Consider the following 21,544-nt stretch of genomic DNA (forward strand, 5'->3'; position numbering starts at 1 on the left):
AATAGGTAGAACATTGAGTTTCTTTCTTACACTACTGAGGCAACTTCAATAAATTTATTAAAAGAGAAAAGCTCATTTCAGTTTCGTTTCTCTGACTTCGTGGGCAAGAATTTTAAAACTTGGGACAGATGATTCCAAGTTAACCTATGCTTATCAGCTGATACTGTTTTAATATGTGTTCCTTTCATAAATGAACAGGTTTTCTGCCTTAAAAAATAGGATGGTAGAAGATACTCAGGTGTGTAATGACTTTGTTTATTGCAAAAAGGTGAAAACTTGGTGTAAATATAACACTAAACAGTATTTTAGAATGAAGGCTCTACCAATTGCCTACCCTAAACAAAGGCTCTACCAATTGCCTACCCTACCCAAAGCAACAGTGTGAGGACCAGGTAAGAATGAAAAAGAATGAAAAATATAGGAGGTGTTAACTGGGCAGTCAAGAGCTTGTTGGGGCCTACCATTGTTATTAACTCATATTCTTCCTAAGAAATCCATTGTAATGAAAAGAAATTCAGAATTCAATTTACACATACCCACAGCAAAAAGTTATTGTTGATTTTGTTTGGGCAGGCAAGGTGGACATTGCTCCCTTCCTTATGTTGTTCAATGGACCAAGTGGCTGATTTCTAACACCTCAGAGCAAAAGTTCTTGAAGTCTTCCCCTTGTAAAATTGCAACCTTTATTGATCCGTGTCTCTCATTTCTCCACATTTTAAAAAATCTATGTTAATAAAATATGCTTTTTACTGCCTGTGTTGACCTCTTATTCCTACTGATAAGCATTATTATCTCAGGAAGATGCCCTTTTCCCCACCACAATGTTTACGTCCTTTTGTTACATCTCCTCAAAGAAATGTGTTCCTTACCTTAGAGCACATTTATTCACATTTTTACTTAAATGATTATTTGCTTAACTTTTGTCCACTATGCATGTCTCTCATGCAGAAAGAAACATGTCTACTTTTGCCCACCATTTATTCTTAGCATAGTGCCAGGCATATAGTAAACTCTCAAATACTAATTAAAAAGATGTAGTCTAATCACAGAACTGTCCCTGCCCATCCAGCTGTTGTCTTTTGGAGTTGACGTAGGATTTGAAAGGATATATTTGTTCTCTGTAAGATTCATGAACTATTTGCCCATTCAAATTTTAAAATGTGTCATTTTATATTTACATAAGCAGGTGCATTCACTGCTGAAATTGTAGCAATTCCACCTAATTTTCCACCTAATTTTCCATGCAATTAGGTATACCATTTTCCTCTTACTAAAATAAGATACCCTTTAAAACTCTATATGCAAAGTTATGCAACACTGATAGTAATACTGATATATTTTCCCTTCTGCTACATTTGCTGCAGCTCTCCAAGTTTAAAATTCCATTAGTAGTCCCTCCCAGAGGTCAGGTCAATGGTTTCACCATGTTTGGGCATGGTTAAGAGAAAATCACTGTGTCTTCAAGGTGCTTTGTACAGGTCATTTTGTGGTCTGTTTCACACCACTTGCTGAGACTGGCTTGATTGCTCACAAGCTGTTGAAAAAGGGGTCCAGGTACTCTTGGCATCAAAAGTACTTCAAGTCATTTAGCTTGCTTTGGAAAGGGCTCAGCTTTTCAGAGGCTGGGCAGATTGACTTTTTTTTTTTTTTTTTAACAATAAAAGAGGCCTGGGGTAGACAAGTCATGTGGGAATGTCACTGGAGACAATCAAGTTTTTTGCAATGATTAAAAATATTTACTTGCCAAACTGAGTCCTGGGGAATCCAGGAAGCTTGCTAACTGTAGAGAATTTTGTACAATCAGAATTCATTATATAGCTTTGTAAAAATGCACATGCCTAAACTTTACAAAATCGTATCTCTCAGGGTTAGAATATAGTGAGTTTCACTCTTTAGTGAGCCTGTAAAATACAACAGAATTTTAAAAAGCAGATTCTAGAGACCTAATCAAAATACATTGAATTACTACATATGGAGCAAGAACCATGTTCTGCATTTTTAAGAAGACATCCTGTAACTCTACCCAGGTGATTCAGAAATGGTACTGAAACATTTCAAAATTAATTAATTGTGAAACTATATAAAAACTGTGTTCAAAAAGTTCCAAAGAGTGCTAAGTGACAGTGCCAAAATGGGGGATGAATCACTGTCAGTGGCTTCTCACCTACACACACACTTGCAAGACCAATCAGGCTAGGGTCCAACAACAGTATGCTTTATTTAACAAACAAGAGATTGGGAAAAGAAAAGAGTTTTTGTGGTCACAAGTGGCCAACTATATCACCCCAGATAATGTCCAGCAGTCCCAAACAAATGCTGCTTATGGAAGATGAGGTGACACTGCTGTAGCCCACAGGCAGCAGTCTGAAGACTGAGTTGTTTGCTGAACCAGAGAACAGTGGACTCAACAGCACCAGGAGGTGGTGTTGGAGAACCAGAAGTTGTGGGTCAGCTTTTCAAGAGATGTTGGCTCAAGCAAGACAGTGCTCCCTGCAGATGATATGAGAGGAAGTGCCAGAGGCAGTTGCAGCTGCCAAGTCTCTGTGGAGGTCTGTGGAGGTGCAGAGGTCTAAAGTCTCCAAAGTCTACAGAGTCTACGAAGGTCAGGTGTATCCCATGAGGATTGACTGCTCAATGTGTCTCTCCAAACACTGGGAGCAGATTTCCTCTTCTTCAAAAATGGCCTGATGGATGCTTCCTCTTCTAAGGCTGGCTGCTGATTTCTTCTTAAAAGGTGGTTCAACAAATCTTTTCCTCTCTTTGGAAGCTGACTGCACACTGACTCTTCTCCTTTGAAGGTGGTCCAATGAATCCTCCTTTCTCCACAGGTTGCCTTCTTTCAAAGGTGATCTGATGAATGTTTCCTCTTCAAAGGCCTGGAAAAGAATGAATCTGTCTTCTCTCTTTGGAAGTCAGGAACAGAATCAATCTCTTCAAAGGCCAGGAAGAGAGTGCTTTTTGAATGTGGCCCAGTGAATCCTTCTAACTTGGGAGGCTAGCTGCACACTCACTCAAGCTGGCTCTTGATCTGCCTTGTATCCCCTTCAGAGTCCCCCACCCTATAAGCCTGATAGGACTGCTTTCAATCCAAGCATCTGATTAGACCATTTAGTACTAATCAGCTCATTTTCTATTTTTCAATCCGAATAATTAACTAATTAAGTGGACTTGAACCTGATTGGTCCATTTAGTTTGCACCTGATTAGTCTATTTTGCTTGCACCTGATAGGTTCATTTTTGAGTCCTAGAATCAGATATAAAAGGAGAGAGAGCCCAGGCCAGCCTGCATTCAGGTCAGGGCAAGATGGTGGGTCAGTTGACTTCAGGGAACCAGAGCCAGAGCTGGGGAAGAGGGAATTGTCCACAGTGAGGAAGGATAGCTGAGGCCACCTTACCTCACACCAACAAAGCCGCCTTGCCCAATGGCACCTAGAGGCTATGGGGATCCAGTTATTGTTGGTCAGCCACACTTGAGGACTGATGATCAAGTTACACTTCCTAGAAAAAAATAAAGTCCTGACCTTGGTGCCCTACCCATGTATGGATCGAATAAGACTTCACTATGGCCCAATTTGTGGACTTCATAACCTGGGTTCCTAAAATGGTACACAAAATATTATATGTGTGTATTTCTTAAAAGAGGATCCATTTTTCTCATATTTTCATTTGAGTTCAAAATTTTACAAAAATAATAGTAAACGCCTTCTTAGTATGAGATGCAGTAGACTCTGTCTCTGTCCAAACCACCAGTTCCATTCCTTCTTGATGTTCAAGAATTATAAAATATGACATTTATATACCTAAGGCAGGAGAGTGGCAAACATCAGAGTAACATGAAGAAACACAGTGGGACTGGTCCTTGTGTCTCTGTGGTCATGGAGAATTATCATTTGTGGAATATTAAACCAGGCACTCCCTCCTTAACCTTTTCTTCCAACATGCCTACCTGATTAGGTGTTAGGGAAACCCATGTATTTGCCCTACTTTCTAGTTGCTCATAAACTAGTGAAGAGGCAAATTGGTGACTAGATGGGGACCCATGAAGTGATTGAGGGCTATGATAGCAACAAAGGACTGTATGGTAGCAATACAGGTGAGGGGAACAGCTTTGTTCTGGAAGACTGCTTTTGAAATGTAAGTGATGACTCCACTCTGTATAAGACAAGGTTCTTAGCTATGTGCATTCAGTAGCTATTACTGAATTCAGTCTTTATTTACCTATGTGTGGGATGTAATAAATTAAGTTTTCTTTGTTAGTTAACCTCAGAAAAAGTTTTGATAGTAGATCTGGCAGGTGAAGGCAGAGATATAGAAGAGTAAATTAAACCTTGAAACAGTACAATTTTGTGTTTTCCTCCATATAGTATTAGATTTCAGAGTAGACAACATTTGTCTTTTCTGGCATCACTTTTACAATTTACTTCTGATTCCCACAAATTTCTCTGCATGCTTTACTGCATCTCCTTCTACTCCACTTTATGTGAAAATTTGATCAACTTGTCCACACTATGACTAAATATTTCTTAGTATTTTAATAGTTATTTTAAAATAGTTGTCTTTTGATAGGGGAAGAAATAGCATAAACCAAAGATTGAAAACTATAATGACAGAATGTCAGGAATCTAGAAAGTCAAAAAGGAAAATGACGTTGTGTCAGAAATACTTCTACTGGTTACTTAAACCACACTACATAAGACAGTTGTTATATTCCTAAACAGAAAATTGGATCCTTCTCCACACCCCCAGCCCCACTTCTTATACATATAAGAAGACTAAATCTAACACTGGTTTTAAAGGCACTTCTCAAAGTCATGTAATACATCAGCACAACTGGCATTAGTCTTGAGCTCCTCTGCCACCATGACCACACCTATCACTGGTGGTGCTTCCTAAAGAACTAGACAGGAACAGGAACTACGGAGCAAATGCATATATTGTGCAAAAATGAAAAATGATATAAAAATATATAAAATTAATAATAAAAAAAGAAAACATGAAAAAAAAAAAAGTCAAGTGAGGTCTAAAATGGGTTCTCTGATCCTGTTGCCAGTCCAGGAACATTTTGTCTGACTGAACTGTTTTGTTGTTATAGCAACAGAGTATTTTGAACTAATAATTCATAAATGTTTTATAATTTATTTATAATAGTTGGTGCCATTGGCTTTCTGAATCCCCAAGGGCAATTTCATTTAGCATTCTTCAAGGAACAGTCTAGAAAACATTTGGATGGCATTCAGGGAAGTTAACTTTCCCTCACGTTCAGCAAAGGAAGGGAATTTTATTATAATAAACAATTATTTTTTTAATATGAAACACTTTTATCTCTGTAAGCAAATATACATTCCATTTTTCTTTATATCTCAAGTGTTTAAATTGTGAAATTATAAAAGGAGCATGCTGTGGCCCCAAGAAGTGCATCAACTCCAGGTTCAGTGGCACTGTCAGGAATTTGCTCTGGGTACAGTGGTGCCATCCCTGGAAAAACCCTAACTGGTCCCTCGTCAACCACAGCCACCTCCACTGTGTGTGCCCTCATCCTCACCGCCACCTTCACTAGGGTAGGGTCTGTCAGCTGTGCTTGACTTTACTGGTGCTTAGTCATGCCAAGTCCATTGTCCAAGTGGCACTGTTCCTTGCTCTGGAAACTTCCTCCTACCAAATGGCACTGCCAGGTGCCCACCCATAGAAGATGGAGCCTTAATCACTTTCTTGAGTGGAGCTGTTGGGAGCGAGGGTAGTAGCAGTGAGATCCTGAAAAGTTTAATAGTTGGGGCAGCAGATTCAATCAGACAATCACTCAGGGAGCAAACTCTGGTTCCTACCTTCTGTTCTATGACTCATCACTTCTGGTCACTGCCGCTGCCTACCACAATACCTGCCAATGCCTGTACCACTTCCAGTCAACACTGATGCCTCTGCCACCTATGATCATTTCCCACTGCCACTATGAGTTGGGTCCTGGTTCATCTCTTCTGCTTGGTGCCCAGTGGATTGGCACCATCTTTCATGAGTCATTTTTGGTTTAGACTATGAATACTGTCAGGAGTAGGACAGAAAGGCATTTGCCACGTTAGGAACTCCTTCTTTTTCTTTTCTCTCCCATTTCCTCCTTGTAAACAACCCCTGCTATTAGTACTCTGTGTTTGAGTTGTGTTCTGTATTTGTTAAGTGGACCCTCCAACTGTAACATTTTCCTAGCTTTAAAATTTAAAAACAATTTCTTCTTTCTGTAACTGCTATAAAAACAGGAACTCACCTATCACACACACAAAAAAAATAACAAAAAAAATAACAAACCTGCTTTACCTAGTGATGCTTGTTTTCTCAACAAATTTATGAACATGTCTGCTGGTAGGCTGTTTTATGTTACTATCTTTCAAGAGAACTTACATGTGTATGTGTGCTTTAAAAAAAATTAAAAGAAGGACATTGAAACTTGTATAGCCTATTCTTCCTGACTCTAGAATATGTATGATAATTGCAGGAAAAAGGATTCATTAATCATCATTTTAGTAAGAGGAAAATGACTTCAACTTTTCTTCTGACTATAAACAGATATGTTTTTTAATCCCTTAAAGCTTGAATATAGAGTTGATCAAAATAATAAGATGAGAAAATGGATCACCTGACTAAACATATATAATACCTTGGCTCGTTATATTTTACTGTGATTAGAGAGTAGAAATATAGAAAAGGGAGTTAGTTTAATTTTATATACATAATAAAACAACCAGCTACATTTCAGGAAACCATAATTCAGGAAATAGACTCTGAGTTATATATTTTCACAGTATGGCATGGTTGTGCTACCATATGACTATGGCCTCAGATTAAATAAGCATAAGATGTCTGATTTTATTTGCAGGCAAAGGTACTAAAAAATGACACTCAGAACCTCTCTCATCTCTTAATGGTTCTGAGTCTTAATGCTATTAACAAAAAAAAAGGGGTTTGGAAAGTAAAACAGAAAAAGAATAATTTGTTAAGCAAGGGAGGATAAGAACTATAAGGGAGAGAGAGTGATCCAGTTACTGAGTATTGGTGCCTGGAAGTACATGCAACCCTCAGCAGCTGAAGCTGGAGCTGAAGCCAGACTTGGGGCTGGGATCTGGGCCTAGGGGAATCTTACCAAGTCTAGCCACTGCTGTAATGGCACCTCTACATCCTGTGGGGTGAAGGTCCACAGGCTACCTGGCCAGTGGTGCAACTGTTATCAATAGCCTCTCCAACACAAAAGTGCCAGAGATTAGATCCCCTTCCTTTTGTAAGAGTTCCCTAAAATAGCTGCTCTGCACCACCCCCTTCCCAGAAGCCCACTAGCTCCTGAGTCCCACTCAAAGGCTTTCAGTTCCAGACTTCAGCCAGCAGAGTTGGTCCTATGCTGCTGTCCCCACCTCCCATAGGAGGTGGGAGTAAGGAAGCGCCAACATTTGTGCAGTCAGGAAAAGTCCTCATTAGCTGCCACCAGTCCTGGCCTGGTGATACAAGGCCACTCCAACAGTTTAAGGAATTCCAGAGGCATTTTCCTAAATAATATATAAATTAGCAGTCATCTTTTTAATGTTTAAACTCAATGAAAATTATAATCTCCATATTCAGTAGGTTATATGATTTCAAGCCTCTCACATATTGAGTGTTATGCCCTCTGAGGTGGTCATTTTGTCACAGGACTGACTAGCATTTGCATATCTACAGCTTAAGTTCTCTAAAGCAATCTCAAATCTCCGTAAAAAGCATAGAATTTCATTTATATACTCAGGTTTAAGCCTGTTACTTTTTCCTGATGCTGTCTCTTTTAAAGGAGTCAAATTCACCTTTTTTTAAAAATCAAAATTATGAACTCAGGAAATGCAAGACTGTCCTTTCAAAGATGCTTAAAAAAACAGATTAGAAGTGGGAAAGACTAAAAATGATAAGAAATTCTGCTCTTGGAAGGGAAGGTGTGAGAAAGGAATATCTCCTTTGCTTTATGTCCTCTTTATGTCCTTTTCCTGTCTTTGGTCCTAGTCCTTTGCCATTGCTCACACTCATTCAGCCTGAGGCCCTTTCCTGCCAGACTTGCCTCTCAGCTTCAGGTCTCCCTTAAGTGTTTGGAATGGACCACCATTTAAAAATAGCACTCCACCCAAATTTTCTTTCCAATTCCATGCCACACAGAGGGGCGCCAGGTGAGCAGGACTGTTTTGGCCTCATGGAAAGTGTGAGTGTACCCCTGCCTCCAAGGCATTGCAGCCAGCACCCTACCGCCTGAGCAGGGTGCCAGGTCAGCCTTCGATGAGGAGGACACACCAATATCCCCCAGTATACCCACTGAGCACCCCATCTAGAGTCAGAGGAGTAGGCCATCATAAGATCCCAGGCTAGCTTGTAAGAGAACCAGAAGATGCACCTAACACCTAGAACAATATAAAATCAAAATGGGGAGAAGGAAAAACACAGCAAAGGACTACCTAAGTCCTCGGGGAACAAAATACTGCAGAGTAAGAACAAATTACCAGAACCAAGTCACAAACAAATGGAAGAGATAATCTTCCTATCAGATACCATACTCATAATTAAAATTGCAGTGATGAAGAAAATTAAAGAATTGGAATTATACAAAGAAAAAGCAGAAAAACAAGTGAATTTCATTAGAAATAAGATCAATGATCAAAAGACCAAAATTGAAATTCTAACTAAGAAAAAAATATGGAGGGTCCTCCCCGGTGGCACAGCGATTGAGCGCTGGGTTACAAAGCTGCCCGCAGCCTCTGCAGCACCGGTTAGATCCCAGGCCACTGGCGAGGGTCCCACATGGTGCGCAGACCTTTCCTGCCACACGCTGCTCCCCTCAGCAGTGTACTTCATCAGTCTGCCTGTTCTGTTCTCCGCTCTGGCTCTGGTGAATTCTCTCACCCACCCGCACTTCTGACTTACTTATATAAATAAATAAATTTATACAGTGCTTATATAAATAAATAAATAAATAAATAAATAAATAAAATATTTTTAAAAATATATGGAAATACAGGATATAAAAAGAATATAAAAGGAGATGAAAGTAGAGTAGACCAAATCAAAGAATGAATCAGTGTACTTAAAGATGAGAATGAACAAAGAATCCTGATAGAAAAGGAAAGAGAGACTTGATTATTTTATAATTCGAAGTTTTTTGACTGTCCCCCATTTTACCCATTTTCACTCATTTTGCCCACTCCTTGAACCTCATATATTGCACATCCCTCACCCCACAGCCACCAATCTGTTCTCTGTATATGAGTTCATATTTTATTTGCTAGTTTTCTAATTTCCAATTTTAAGTGAGATTATACAGTACTTGTTGACAACCTGGGTTTTTTTATATTCATGCTTAAGTTTAAGGTTTAACTGCCATATATGTGGATATATTTAGAACATCACCTCACTGTAAAGGTAATTTCTTGAAATATCTTGAGTTTTGAAATATTTTGCTTATTTCTTTCTGTTTCCCTTAAGAATCTTTTCCAATGGAAAGAACTCAATACATGAAATTATATTGTTTTAGAAATTAAATACCAAAATATAACTCCAGTATAAAAAGAAATAGGCCCAGTTCAGAGACCGATATTGTGATTTTAGACCCAATTAGAAGGAAATGTGTGGTATACTTTCAATAACACAGAGTATACCAATGTGTATTATAAAATTATTTGCTGTATCTTTTACATATTTCTAAGAAGAAAATTTACATACAGATGTTACACTGAATAGCAAGATGGTATAAGTTTAAAAATAGTTATCTTGCCGTATTTCTCTTTGTTTTCCAGTGTCAGGAGAAAAATTTTATTAAACTATAGAGTTAAATAGTTTGTGTTAATGTGCTGAATCCATTTGCATCTTATGGAGTGATTTCATTTGTTATGCACTAGCTGGCTGGCAGAGAAATCGAACAAGGCTGATATTTTAAAGTTATAATGTCTCACTCACTGACTTAGGGAATCTAAAAATAAATCTAAAAATAAAAATTGTTGCATGCTATATTTGACTACTCAAGCGACTGAAACATAACTTTTCTCTACCAGTTCCCAGTGGACTTTTCCTGGGAAGTTAGTTGTCATTGTTCTGTCAAGTTTCTTTTCATTCTAAATTGTGCTAAGAATTAAAAAAAAAACTAAAGGTCGAAGAAAAAAATTTAAATAAACACATCTCTTCATTTATTTTGTCAACTTTAAAATTGTACATTTGATTTAGAGCTGTACTGAAAGAAGATGCCAAACTCTTGGCATTCTCAAGATATATGTTTTACAAATTTGAGAATTCTCCTGATTCACACATTGCTTAACTTCTCCCTTAAATTCTGTTTAACTTTAATTGTAATTCTCAACTGGAAGGAAGAATAGTGTGCTATCTTCCCTACCCACCAGAACATATAAGAATCATTGGGAGGAACTTTTTCAAAATACACATGCCTTCCTTCCTGTGTCCAACAGAAGCATTCCTACCTAAATTGAAAATCACTGCATGAAATTTTGGGTGTTGCTATTTGGGAGTGTGTTGTGCAGATAATGTAAAGCAGAAAGGAGGGAGGGAAAAGGGTGTTTTATAAAAGGCCCAAATTTTTAAGTGTTAAACAGTTTTTTCTCCAGGTTCAGGAACAGTATTTTCTTAGGTCTCTTCATTTTCTATTCTTCTTATTTTATTATCATCCCTAGCAGAGTTCTTGTGTAAGCACTAGAGTAAAGAAAAGCAAAGCAGGGATGTGGATGCCATAGCATAGGTGGCTTACTGCTAAGATGAGTCATTAACTTCTGTATCCTAGACAAGGCCAAGTGAGTATATCCAGTGAAATTACTATCATAGGGCCTTCAATATTCTCTAGTAAAATTGCTATTCTGAGTGAACGCTACACCAGTCAGTATCTTTTATACCTTTAAATGTAGTTGAAAACTTTCTGAGGTCTATGGTTCTGTCTGTTTGAAGATCCACCTTCCTCGGTACAATAGAACCAGAAATGACAGTGACAAGGATAATCTTATCTTAGAGGGTTGGTTCCAGAGTGCTTTAATCTCTCACTAAAGTACCTGAGGACAAATGAGAAGCCTAAAATGAGAAATACTAATGAAATTCTCTGATTGTTTTATCTGCAGACTGCAGCTGAATATGTAAAATCTCGACTCCCAGAGGCCCTTAAACAGCATCTTCAGGACTATGAGAAAGACAAGGAAAATAGTGTATTGTCTTACCAGACCATCCTTGAACAGCAGATTCTATCAATTGACCGAGAAATGCTAGAAAAATTGACTGTATCCTATGACGAAGCAGGTATGTTTGTCTTTAATACAAACATTTATTTTCCCTGTAGAAATTTCTCTTTATGCCTTGGTTATAATTAGGCTCTTTTCTGAGATAGAATATGAAGGACAATCTGAATTCAAACTCACATAGCATGGATTAACAATAAGTTTCCTTCTCGGTAGTTTTATTTTTCAAGAGATTCCTAAAAATGATTCTTAAATATCAAACCTCCTTATAACACCATTTTTCTCTTCTATAGAATCTGTCAGCTATTTTATTTATTTTTTTCGAAGAACCAACTTTTGGTTTCATTGATCTTTTGGATATGTTTTTTTCAGTTTCTATTTCATTTCTTTCTGCTTTCATTTTTATTAATTTCCTTTCTTATACTGGTTTTAGGGTTTTTTGTTATTCTTTTTCTAATTCTTGGAGATGTGAGATTAGGTTGTTTCTTTGAGTTCTTTCTTGTTTCTTGATGTGAGCCTGTATTGCTACATATTTTTCTCTTATTAATGCTTTTGCTGCGTCCCATACCTTTAGGAAATTGGTATCCTGCTTGCCATTCAACTCACAGTATTTTTTAATTTCTTATTTGATCTCCTCATTAGTCCAGTAGTCTTCCAGTAGTGTGGGTTTCAATCTCCATGAGGTAGGAGGGTTCCTTGCCTTCTTTTTATGGTTTATTTCTAGTTTGATGTCTTCATGGTCTGAGAGGATGGTTGGTATGATTTCAATCTTGGAGTATCTGTTGATGTTGGTCTTGTGTCCCAGTATGTGATTGATAAAACCCAATTTTTTTAAACCATTATGATATTACTTGGAATTGTTAAAAATTGTTAATAAAAATTAAATTTGGGAGAAATATCTTGATTAAAATTGTCATACCTTTTCCTCTGAAATCCCCCCAAAATAAAGGAGGAAGGTAGAGTTCCAATGGTCAAATGTTGGTAGTAATCCCTATTTTAATACCAAGAACTTCTATCTTTATTTCCATAGGATATTGCTATAATGCATCTTATTTCCTTCATCATGATTTCAGCAGTCTCAATGTTGCATTCTTAACATTTGATTTCAGGTTTGAATAACAAAAAGAAAAACATTAAAATATATATACACTACATACACCTAACCACTAAGGTAATTTTTCTACTTATTAAAATATCCCAATTTACATATCACCCTCATATTTCTTTGCATCTCATTCAGGCAGGACCTACATTGCTAGTCTTGTTCAAGACATCTCTCTGTTTGTCCTTTGTTTTTTTAATTTTTCAGACATACAAACTACCTATGGTTAGTTTTTGGTTTGTCTGTGTCTTGTTTTTGACATTCTTGTCTTTAAAATAATAATGTCTCCTCTCTCATTCATAATGGATAAATTAAGGCTATGATCAAACCAATTAAAATAATATTTAAATATTCATGGCATCTTATAGAGCTCACAACTCATATAGTCCATTCACTTCCTGTCTCCCAAAGCATATAATGGTGAGTAAATTGAGACCTACAGATTTTTCAGAAATAATTGTGATTTAGACACCTAATTACTACTCAAGTTGGGCTTTCGGGCCTCCCCTGGTGGTGCAGCAGTTGAGCGCTGGGCTGCGAGGCTGCCCGCAGTCTCAATAGCGCCGGTTCAATCCCCGGCCACCGGCAAGGGTCCCACATGGCACGCAGACCTCTCCTGCGGCGCCCGCTGCTCCCCTCAGCAGTGTATTTCGTCGGTCTGCTTGTTCTGTTCCCCGCTCTGGCTCTGGTGAATTCTCTCACCCTCCCACGCTTCTGACTGTACCCAGTGCTTGTATGAATAAATAAATAAATCTTTAAAAAAAAAAAAGTTGGGCTTTCGTCACACTGATGCATATTCTCATTCCCTTAGTAGGCATTTGTTGAATTTTCAGCAATATATATGCACTTGGAAGAAGAAAAATGTATTGAAAGGTAGGATAGAATCTTAGATGTAAAAATCAAAGATCTTGTTTAAAGTCCAGATGGAAGCTAAAATATATGTTGATGAGTTCTGGAGAAAAATTCTAAGCAATTTAGGAGCAAATGCACTCTGTAATACCCACAAGCTATTAAAATAAACTCAGGACATTTATAATCAAATAGTGAAAGTGGCTCAAAACTTCAATAGAATTCCTTAGGTGGGAGGATGTTAGTTTCAACCCTGAAAAACAAAAGATGATTGTGGATTTGTGTTGAGAAGAGAGATGCATTCTATCCTCTATGGATGTTGTCCAAGTAGACATGGTGGAAATGAGCATCAGCTGCAAACTCCCACCACTTAATTTTCCTTCTTCACAAATACCATTCACCTGCACTGTTGTTGAGCAACTGTTCATCTGCAGAAGTACACTCGCAAATGCCTTTAAGGGCAAATACTTTGACATAGGACTTATCTATAAATGAACTCTCTAGCAAGAAACAGTAGAAATAACTGCAAAACTGAGAGCTGAAGGATCTAAATTCTAGTTCTTCCCTCTAGCTTAATAATCTTTAATATTTTAGTTTATAGTTGCTTGTTGATTTTGATTTTTACTTTGATTAGTCTTTTTTCTGGTCCCTTATTTAGGTTTTCTAAATTTCTGCTATGAGTGAGACCATCTGGTATTTTTCTTTTTTTTTCTGGCATATTTCACTGAGCATGATCCCTTCCAGCTCCATCCATGTTATTGCAATTTGCATGAGTTTATCTTTTTTGATTGCTGAGTAATACTCCATTGTGTATATGGTGGGGGGGGAGTGAGTAGGATCAAAACAAGGGTGATGGGAATTGTATGGGGACTATATCCAAGATGAAAATGCATACATTGTGCAAAAATGAAAAATGATGTAAAAAATATATAAAACTTAAAAAATTTAAAAAATAAAATAAAAACTTAATGTTTAAAAACAATAATAATCTTAACATTTTAATCTCTTAGATCCTCTGTTTCTTCATTTCTGCAGTTAGACTAATAATATTCAACAGAGCTATTACAATGATACAATATATCATGTTTGTGTTAGTCCTTAGAAATCATATTCCAGATGTGCTAATGCTGAATGAGAGCACATTTGGATCTTGTCTCTCTCTCAGGCCAGTTTAAAGTACTCTTAGCATGTAGTGTTTGGAGAGACAGAGGACAATTTTTAAAAATTATCTTCAGAAGCTTGTAAAGGAAAATAATGTCTTTTTGTTAAATTACCTACAGTGGGGAGAATGGCACATATTAAAAAAACTAGCAACAACAAATGTTGGCAAGGGTGTGGAGAAAAAGGAACTCTCCTGCACTGTTGGTGGGAATGCAAACTGGTCCAACCACTATGGAGAGCTGTGTGGAGATTTCTGGACCTACTAAACATAGAGCTTCCATATGATCCAGCAATTCCACTCCTAGGTATTTACCCAAAGGACACAGAAACATCAATTCCAAAGAACACCTGCACCCCTATGTTTATAGCAGCATTATTTACAATAGCTAAGCTTTGGAAACAGCCTAAATGCCCAAAAATAGATGACTGGATCAAGAAGATGTGGTACATATATACCATGGAATATTACTCAGCATTCAAAAAAAATAAACACATGCAATTTGCAGCAACATGGATGGCGCTGGAAGGGATCATGCTCAGCGAAATAAGCCAAAAAGAAAAAGAAAAATACCGGATGGTCTCACTCATAGCAGGAATCTAGAAAACTTAAATAAGGGATCAGGAAAATGAATAACTATAAGAAAGTGAAAATCAAAATCAACAAAAAACTATGAACCAGAGACACTTTTTGGGGGGTGGGGGCCGGGAGGGGAGGGATTGGGGTCAGAATGGGGCATGTGCAGTTGTATGGGGGAATATAAAAATAAAATTTATTATTTAAAAAAAAATTACCTACACTGGGCTTATTTTACTATTGGTCATTCTTGTACGAGGTGAAACATTTGCTGGGTATATGTATATCTATGAATAAATGAAAGTCACTGTCTTCTATTCCACCATCCAAATATTACTGATTTCATTCAAAGAAAGAAGAGAAAAATATAAAAAGATATTGCTATTTAACAGGAAAATACTTCGTCATAATACAAAAGAATCTGGATAGAAAATTGGTAATAAAATCCAATACCTTCAAATATAAGCATTCTAAAGTAGTACTCATTTGCTTCAACTGCTTAGTTTCTTTCCTTGCTATCCCAATTTTTATATCCTCACATTCTTAGTTTAGCCTTTCCAGTTTTAGGAAGTAATTAGTTATTAAATGGGAGATATTTTGGTCTCTAGAGAGTTAATTTGTCATTAATCCTCATTTGCTGATAAAGCAACCTAAGTAATTTATCACAGTAACTACCATCTGTGGCTTCTAAACTTCTGAAAAACCAATTAGTGAGAAAACCTTACATACTTGTCTAAATGCATTGGCTTCAAACCTATTACTTATCCTTCTCTCTTTCTTCTCTCTCATTATCCCCCTTCCCTATTAAAGATATACATTCCTAGTGCTTTATTCATCCACAATTCAACTGTCTATTAACCTGATAAACCTGAAATTCAGCAAAGAAATAGGAAGTGGGCAAAAGCTACATGTAATCATGCTATGTCACAAAATTGTGGGCAATCCCATATAACAGAGGCTTTAGATTCTCACATAGTCTATGCATTTTATTTTGTACAGATCTGACCGGTCATGTGACATCTAAAAATGTGATATTTTCTTTTTAAAAATTATTTTTTGGACTTTAACATATTAGACTTTAATTGTAGAAATAAGTAAAATGGTATAATAAGAGAATAATATTTGTAATCCTACCATTGTAAATGTTTTGGTAGATTTCCCTCACTGAAAGTATTTTTGAAATGTGGATAATATCTTACAGTTTAATATCTTGCTCCTTTCACTTATTATTACATAAGGATTTCCTTATTTCATTTAAACCTGTTCTTTTGAAGATAATTTTAGGTGTAATCTATTCTTTGAAAGTATAATTCATTGTCTTTTGTTGGACGTTTATGGTATTCTTTTGTTTTTGCTATGATGAAGAATGCCACAAAAAATATGGTATGAATTTGTCTGTATGCCATAGTATTCCATAGACTAGATATTAGAAAACATGTGTATAGGAGTAGAATGCAGGGAGAAGGTGATGATACTTGGCGTATTATGAGACATGGAGAGTAGCAAGTATTAAGAACAAAGAGTAAATCCGTAAGTATTCATAAAAAGCAGTTATGATATTCTCAGCACTGAAGTATACTCTAAGTAAAATCATCATTTATAGACTTTGTGTTATACAATTAACAGCATTACTCTTCATAACAATGGCCTTGATTCACAGAAAAAAAAGTTTCAATTATGCTAATTATATACTACATATAAAAATAGGAATTGTATAAATTGTATAAACCAATTTAGAAAGATTTTCATCCACATGGTTTATTTTTTAAGTTTCGACTATTACAGGATTGAACAGGTCTTGTGGTATTATTGAAAGAGGTCTTGGAATTAAATTCCCATATTTTATTACTCGTTCTGCTGTAAACTTGTTATGTGAACTCAAGTAATTCACCAAAGTTTCCTAAAGCACATATTCCTATAAATAAAAGGCATAAACAGTATCTCATAGATGTTTTACTTCTGAAACTATGGCTGGTCTCTTGACAATGGAGAATTCAAGTATCCTTAGTTCTGAAAGGTTGTAGATAACTTCTTTAGTCTTCTGCTTGCTCTGTAGTCTTTCTCTTCTCTCCTCACACAGTCCATTTAGTTTAAACATATTAAAAGAAGACCATCATTCAACTTTCCTGCACATGAATATGTTCAGGTATAGTTTTTCTGGTAGGATGAGAGAGTGAGGCTGTATGAATCAAACAGAACTTGGTTTTGGGAGAGGTTCTGATCCATCATTCATGTATTCTCATTAAGATATCTAAGATTTTTATTACTGCTAAGTAAAATTCAGAGTAATATTGTTCAGAGTAATATTGTTGGAGTGCAAGGGAAATCATCTTGTATCCCTCATTTCTTCTAGACTGGCAAAAATCAAACAGGCATCAGACATATTTACAAAAGGAAAAGTCAAAACAAGTTAAAAATAACAGTATATCACCTGTATGCATGGTAGAGACCCAGCAGGACTGAGTAACTCACTTGTGTGGCTTCTGATGTCATCCTAAATATCTTAGCAAGAAGAAAGACTTTAGAGGAGGGGGATAAAGATGGCCAGTTAGGAAAGTAGTAAGTGAGCTAAATGGTACAGAAGAGGAAAGGAAAGGACTCAGCTTCTATTTATTGAGTTCATTCAGGATTCAGTTAAAGCTAGGGACCTGCATGTCAATTTATAGGTTTCAGGAAATCACATACAGGTTTCCCAGAGGAGGTGAAAAGAAAAGGAACAGCATTAATTTTCCAGCCTTTGCTTTGTGATTCCTGAGAGCTGATTCAAGCAAAAGCTGTTTGCCAATGAATACACATCAAGTACTGTAATGTACTTTGTGGAGAAATAGCTTTTAAAAAAGGTGGTGAAATGTGCTATAAGTAGTTTAGGGAGTAGCTGGAGGATTGCCCCCTATTGAGCCTATTTTGTTCTTCTTAAAAATCTATGGTGCCTAAAAGTTACCACCATGATTTAATCAAGCCATTTGTGTCAGAGTAATCAGTGATCTCAAAAGAAAAGTGATTTGCTGTCATAGAGAAAAAATGAACACACAATGAGAAACCAAATCCAGAAACAAGATTGGGAAGTATTTGGGGTCCTCTCTGGTTTTCCAATAACTTAAAAAAAATGGAGTAAAAGACATTTGCGGGAAGATCTTCACTCTTAACAAATAGGGTGAATTGCTCTTTATGTTTCTTCTCTAATAGAAGAGGTAGCACTAAGCTTTCCTTACTTAGTATCTTCAATCAAGACCCCCATCTCTGGGCCTCCCTGGTGGTGTAGGTGTTAAAGTCTTAGTGCTATCAAGCTATCATCAGCCACTGTGGCATGAGTTCAATCCCCGGACAGGGAACTGGCCCATATGGCACAGAAGGCTTCTCCTGTCTTGCCCACTGTTCCCCTTATCAGTTTATTTCAATAAATCTGCCTCTTCTGGTCCTCACGCTGTCTCTGGTGAATCCTCTCACCCCCTGCACCTCTGGCCCACACCTCAGTTCTTGTATGCATAAATAAATAAAATAAATCTTTAAAAAAATTTTTTCTGGGCTCAAAAGATATTCTCACCAGGACTTTACTGGCATAACTGAGAAGGCAGCATAAAACAGGGACTTAAACTCATAAAGGGAAATTCAAACTGGCTGTGCAACCTCTGACACTAACTTCTAAATTTCTGTAAAAAATTAAATCCCTCCCCTGGTGGCGCAGGCAGTTAAGTGCAACGCTATGAAGCTGTCTGCAGCCTCTGCAGCACGGGTTTGATCTCTCGGCCAGCCGGTGACAATCCCACATGGCACAGCAGACCTCTCCTGTCTAGCCCGCTGTTCCCTTCAGCAGTATATTTCAGTAAGTCTGCCTGTTCTGTTCCCCTCTCTGTCCCTGGTGAATCCTCTCACCGTCCCATGCATCTGCCCTGTTCCCTGGTTCTTGTATACATGAATAAATAAATCTTTAAAAAAAATTAAATCTGTTTTATTTTTCTATTATTAAGGTATTGAAAATATATTTTAAAACATTTTTTAAATATGAGGAATAGAAGGGGAAAGAATCATCTCTAATTCTATCATCTAAACATAATCATCATTTTTAGTAGTCTAGTCATTTTTCTCTGTTACATTTTAATATTTATGCCCTCTTTTATATCTTTGTTTTCAGTTAACATTGAAATGTAATCATATTTCTCCATGTTCTCGGAAACTGCTCATAAAAATAATTTGTAATGGCTGTGTAGTTTCTTATTGAATAGAAATAACCACAGTTACTTGAGATAGCCCTCTCTTTTGTAAAATTTTTTAGATAGCCCTCTCTCTTATCCATGTTTCAGCTCCCTTCACCATATATAGTCCCTGAATTTGGGGGTTTATTTCTTATCTCTGAAAATATGGGAATGTTAGAATGATTAATCAAAAAATAATAAAAGCTTTCATAATACCAATTATTAGTCATATATCAGTGGGACCATATCACTAGAATAGGTAGTCAAAATCCACTTAAAAACTTCTTTCTGGGGGCCTCCCTGGTGGCACAAGGGTTTAAGCACCACACTGTGAAGCAATCCGCAACCTCTGCAGCACGAGTTCAATCCCCAGCCAGCCAGGGAGCAACCCACATGGCGAGGCAGACCTCTCCTGTCTTGCCTGCGGCTCCTCTCAGCAGTGTATTTCAGTCAGTCTGCCTGTTCTGTTCTCCGCTCTGTCTCTGGTGAATCCTCTCACACTCCTGCATATCTGGCCTGTACCCCAGCTCTTGTATGCATAAATAAATAAATCTTAAAAAAAACTTCTTTCTGGTCAGTAACATCTATCTTTTTAACTAAGCTGATTTGAATTTCAGATATAATTCTTACATTTCTCCCTTTATAGCATAGATTTTAAAACCCACAAGATAATGGTAGGGGAGTAGTAACTAAACAAAGTAACTGACATCTAGGAACCAGAAAACTGACTGCCTAGAATTATCTGCATGTAATTCACTTGCCCTGCGTTATGTTTCTGCTCTGGTTAGATAGTTGGTTAGATGGGTTAGGTGTTTTTTTAAATCTTTTCCAGCTTTAACAATACATAATTCTGTGTTCAGTTCATTTAACATTCATTGGTTCATTTATTCATTCAGTGTTTTCTTAAATCTTTTCCAGCTTTAACAATACATAATTCTGCGTTCAGTTCATTTAACATTCATTGGTTCATTTATTCATTGGTTCTTTTATTCACTCTGGGAACACTGACACAGAATCTGACCCAGGCATGATGCTTGCCACAGGGATGCTCAGTGACCACATGACCTTTCACTCCACTGCCTGGTTGCTGTGCATACATGTGTGTCCCTGGTAGTGGGAGCCAGTGTGGATGTGGAAGAAACAGAACAAGACTGCAGTGGCATCAGTGCTGTAGAGGATGTTCATAGGACATTAAATACTTAGAGGAAGAAGGAAGTAGCAGTAGGATTAAGAAAGTTTTAAGTAAAATAGAAATTCATAATAGAACCTATAAGTCTCTTGAACTGTTCATGTTGTACTTTAATTTCAGTTGCATTTTCAAAGGCAGGCTTATTGTAATGTTTCTTTTTACCTCTTTGCTTCTGTCACTGTGGTTATATGTCACTGTCTTGTGCAATGCTACTCTTGCCCTCTGCCATAGCATTACCTTCCACGTTCTAATTGTTATTCCCCAACTTATACTAATTAGTCGGCATGAATTAGTTTACATTAACATGTTATCAAAATCGTCTTTTTCTTATGACCTCTCTAAACTTTTAAATAAGATAATTCAGACAGAATTTTATGAAAGTGATAATGATGGGGAATTTAAAAAATTACATTCTCAAACTCACTTACCTTTATAATAGAATTCCTCATCTACACTCTGAAAATGCAAACATCCAAGTTTTGCAGTGGGCAAAACAAAATTTTACATTTTAAAGACGTTTGCTGAGAAGACTGGAAACCATGAGCTAATCACTGAGAGTTAAAATCAGGAAGTACCTCCTCTGGCAATTAAAACATTTAACTGGAGCTGTGTTTGTCTTTCTAATCAAGTTGTCATTGTACTAGTATTACCTATTCTAGAGTAGTATTTGATTATGAGGACTGAAGAAAATGTGTACATTTCAAAGAAAATAATTATACCAGGTGGTCACAATTTAGACTACATTTGCCAGCAAAGACATGATGCCATTGCTATCTATAGCTCTTCTTTTCTGCACTATTGGGCTTTTATAATCAAAATTACATAGACCTTGTTGGAATGTTCACAATAAATTATAATGAGATACAAGTTAATGGTAAGGCCTTCAGTCTGTAGGGAAAAAGATGCTAGTTTTTAAAGTGCTAGAATTTCTAATGGACTGTGTCCATTTGTAATTGTGAGATATAAGCAAAATGTATCCTCTGGCTGACTTTCAGACAGAGAAGATGTGTAATCATTGGCAGCTGGACTGCTGTTTAATGGCATTTTATAAGAACGTTAACTTCAATCTTTGGGAGTTGTTAGACACTGAAATTTCATTTGGCAAGTTACCTCTTGGAAAGGACTGTATTCAAGCCACTTTCTATTGCCAAGAGGCATTTTCTTTGTGTTTATTTTTTTTTGGTACACGTCCTTGTCTCAAATCTGTGGCTTAGGCCATCTCTGGTGAGGCTGATTTGATGAAGAGTTTTTGCAGTA

At 36.9% G+C, this 21,544-nt stretch overlaps 1 protein-coding gene across 1 annotated transcript in view; it reads left to right on the forward strand.

The window, feature by feature from the left end:
• PPM1L (protein phosphatase, Mg2+/Mn2+ dependent 1L) overlaps positions 1 to 21,544 on the forward strand; it is a gene marked incomplete at both ends in the record, with an annotated part of 229,189 nt that overhangs the window by 171,064 nt on the left and 36,581 nt on the right. Inside the window, one exon of the mRNA XM_084232383.1 lies at positions 11,106 to 11,280. Within this exon, the coding sequence (XP_084088509.1) occupies positions 11,106 to 11,280 (175 nt within the window). The remainder of the gene's footprint in view (positions 1 to 11,105; positions 11,281 to 21,544) is intronic.

Source organism: Talpa europaea (assembly GCF_964194135.1).
Source record: "Talpa europaea genome assembly, chromosome: 4".
Lineage (NCBI taxonomy): Eukaryota > Metazoa > Chordata > Mammalia > Eulipotyphla > Talpidae > Talpa > Talpa europaea.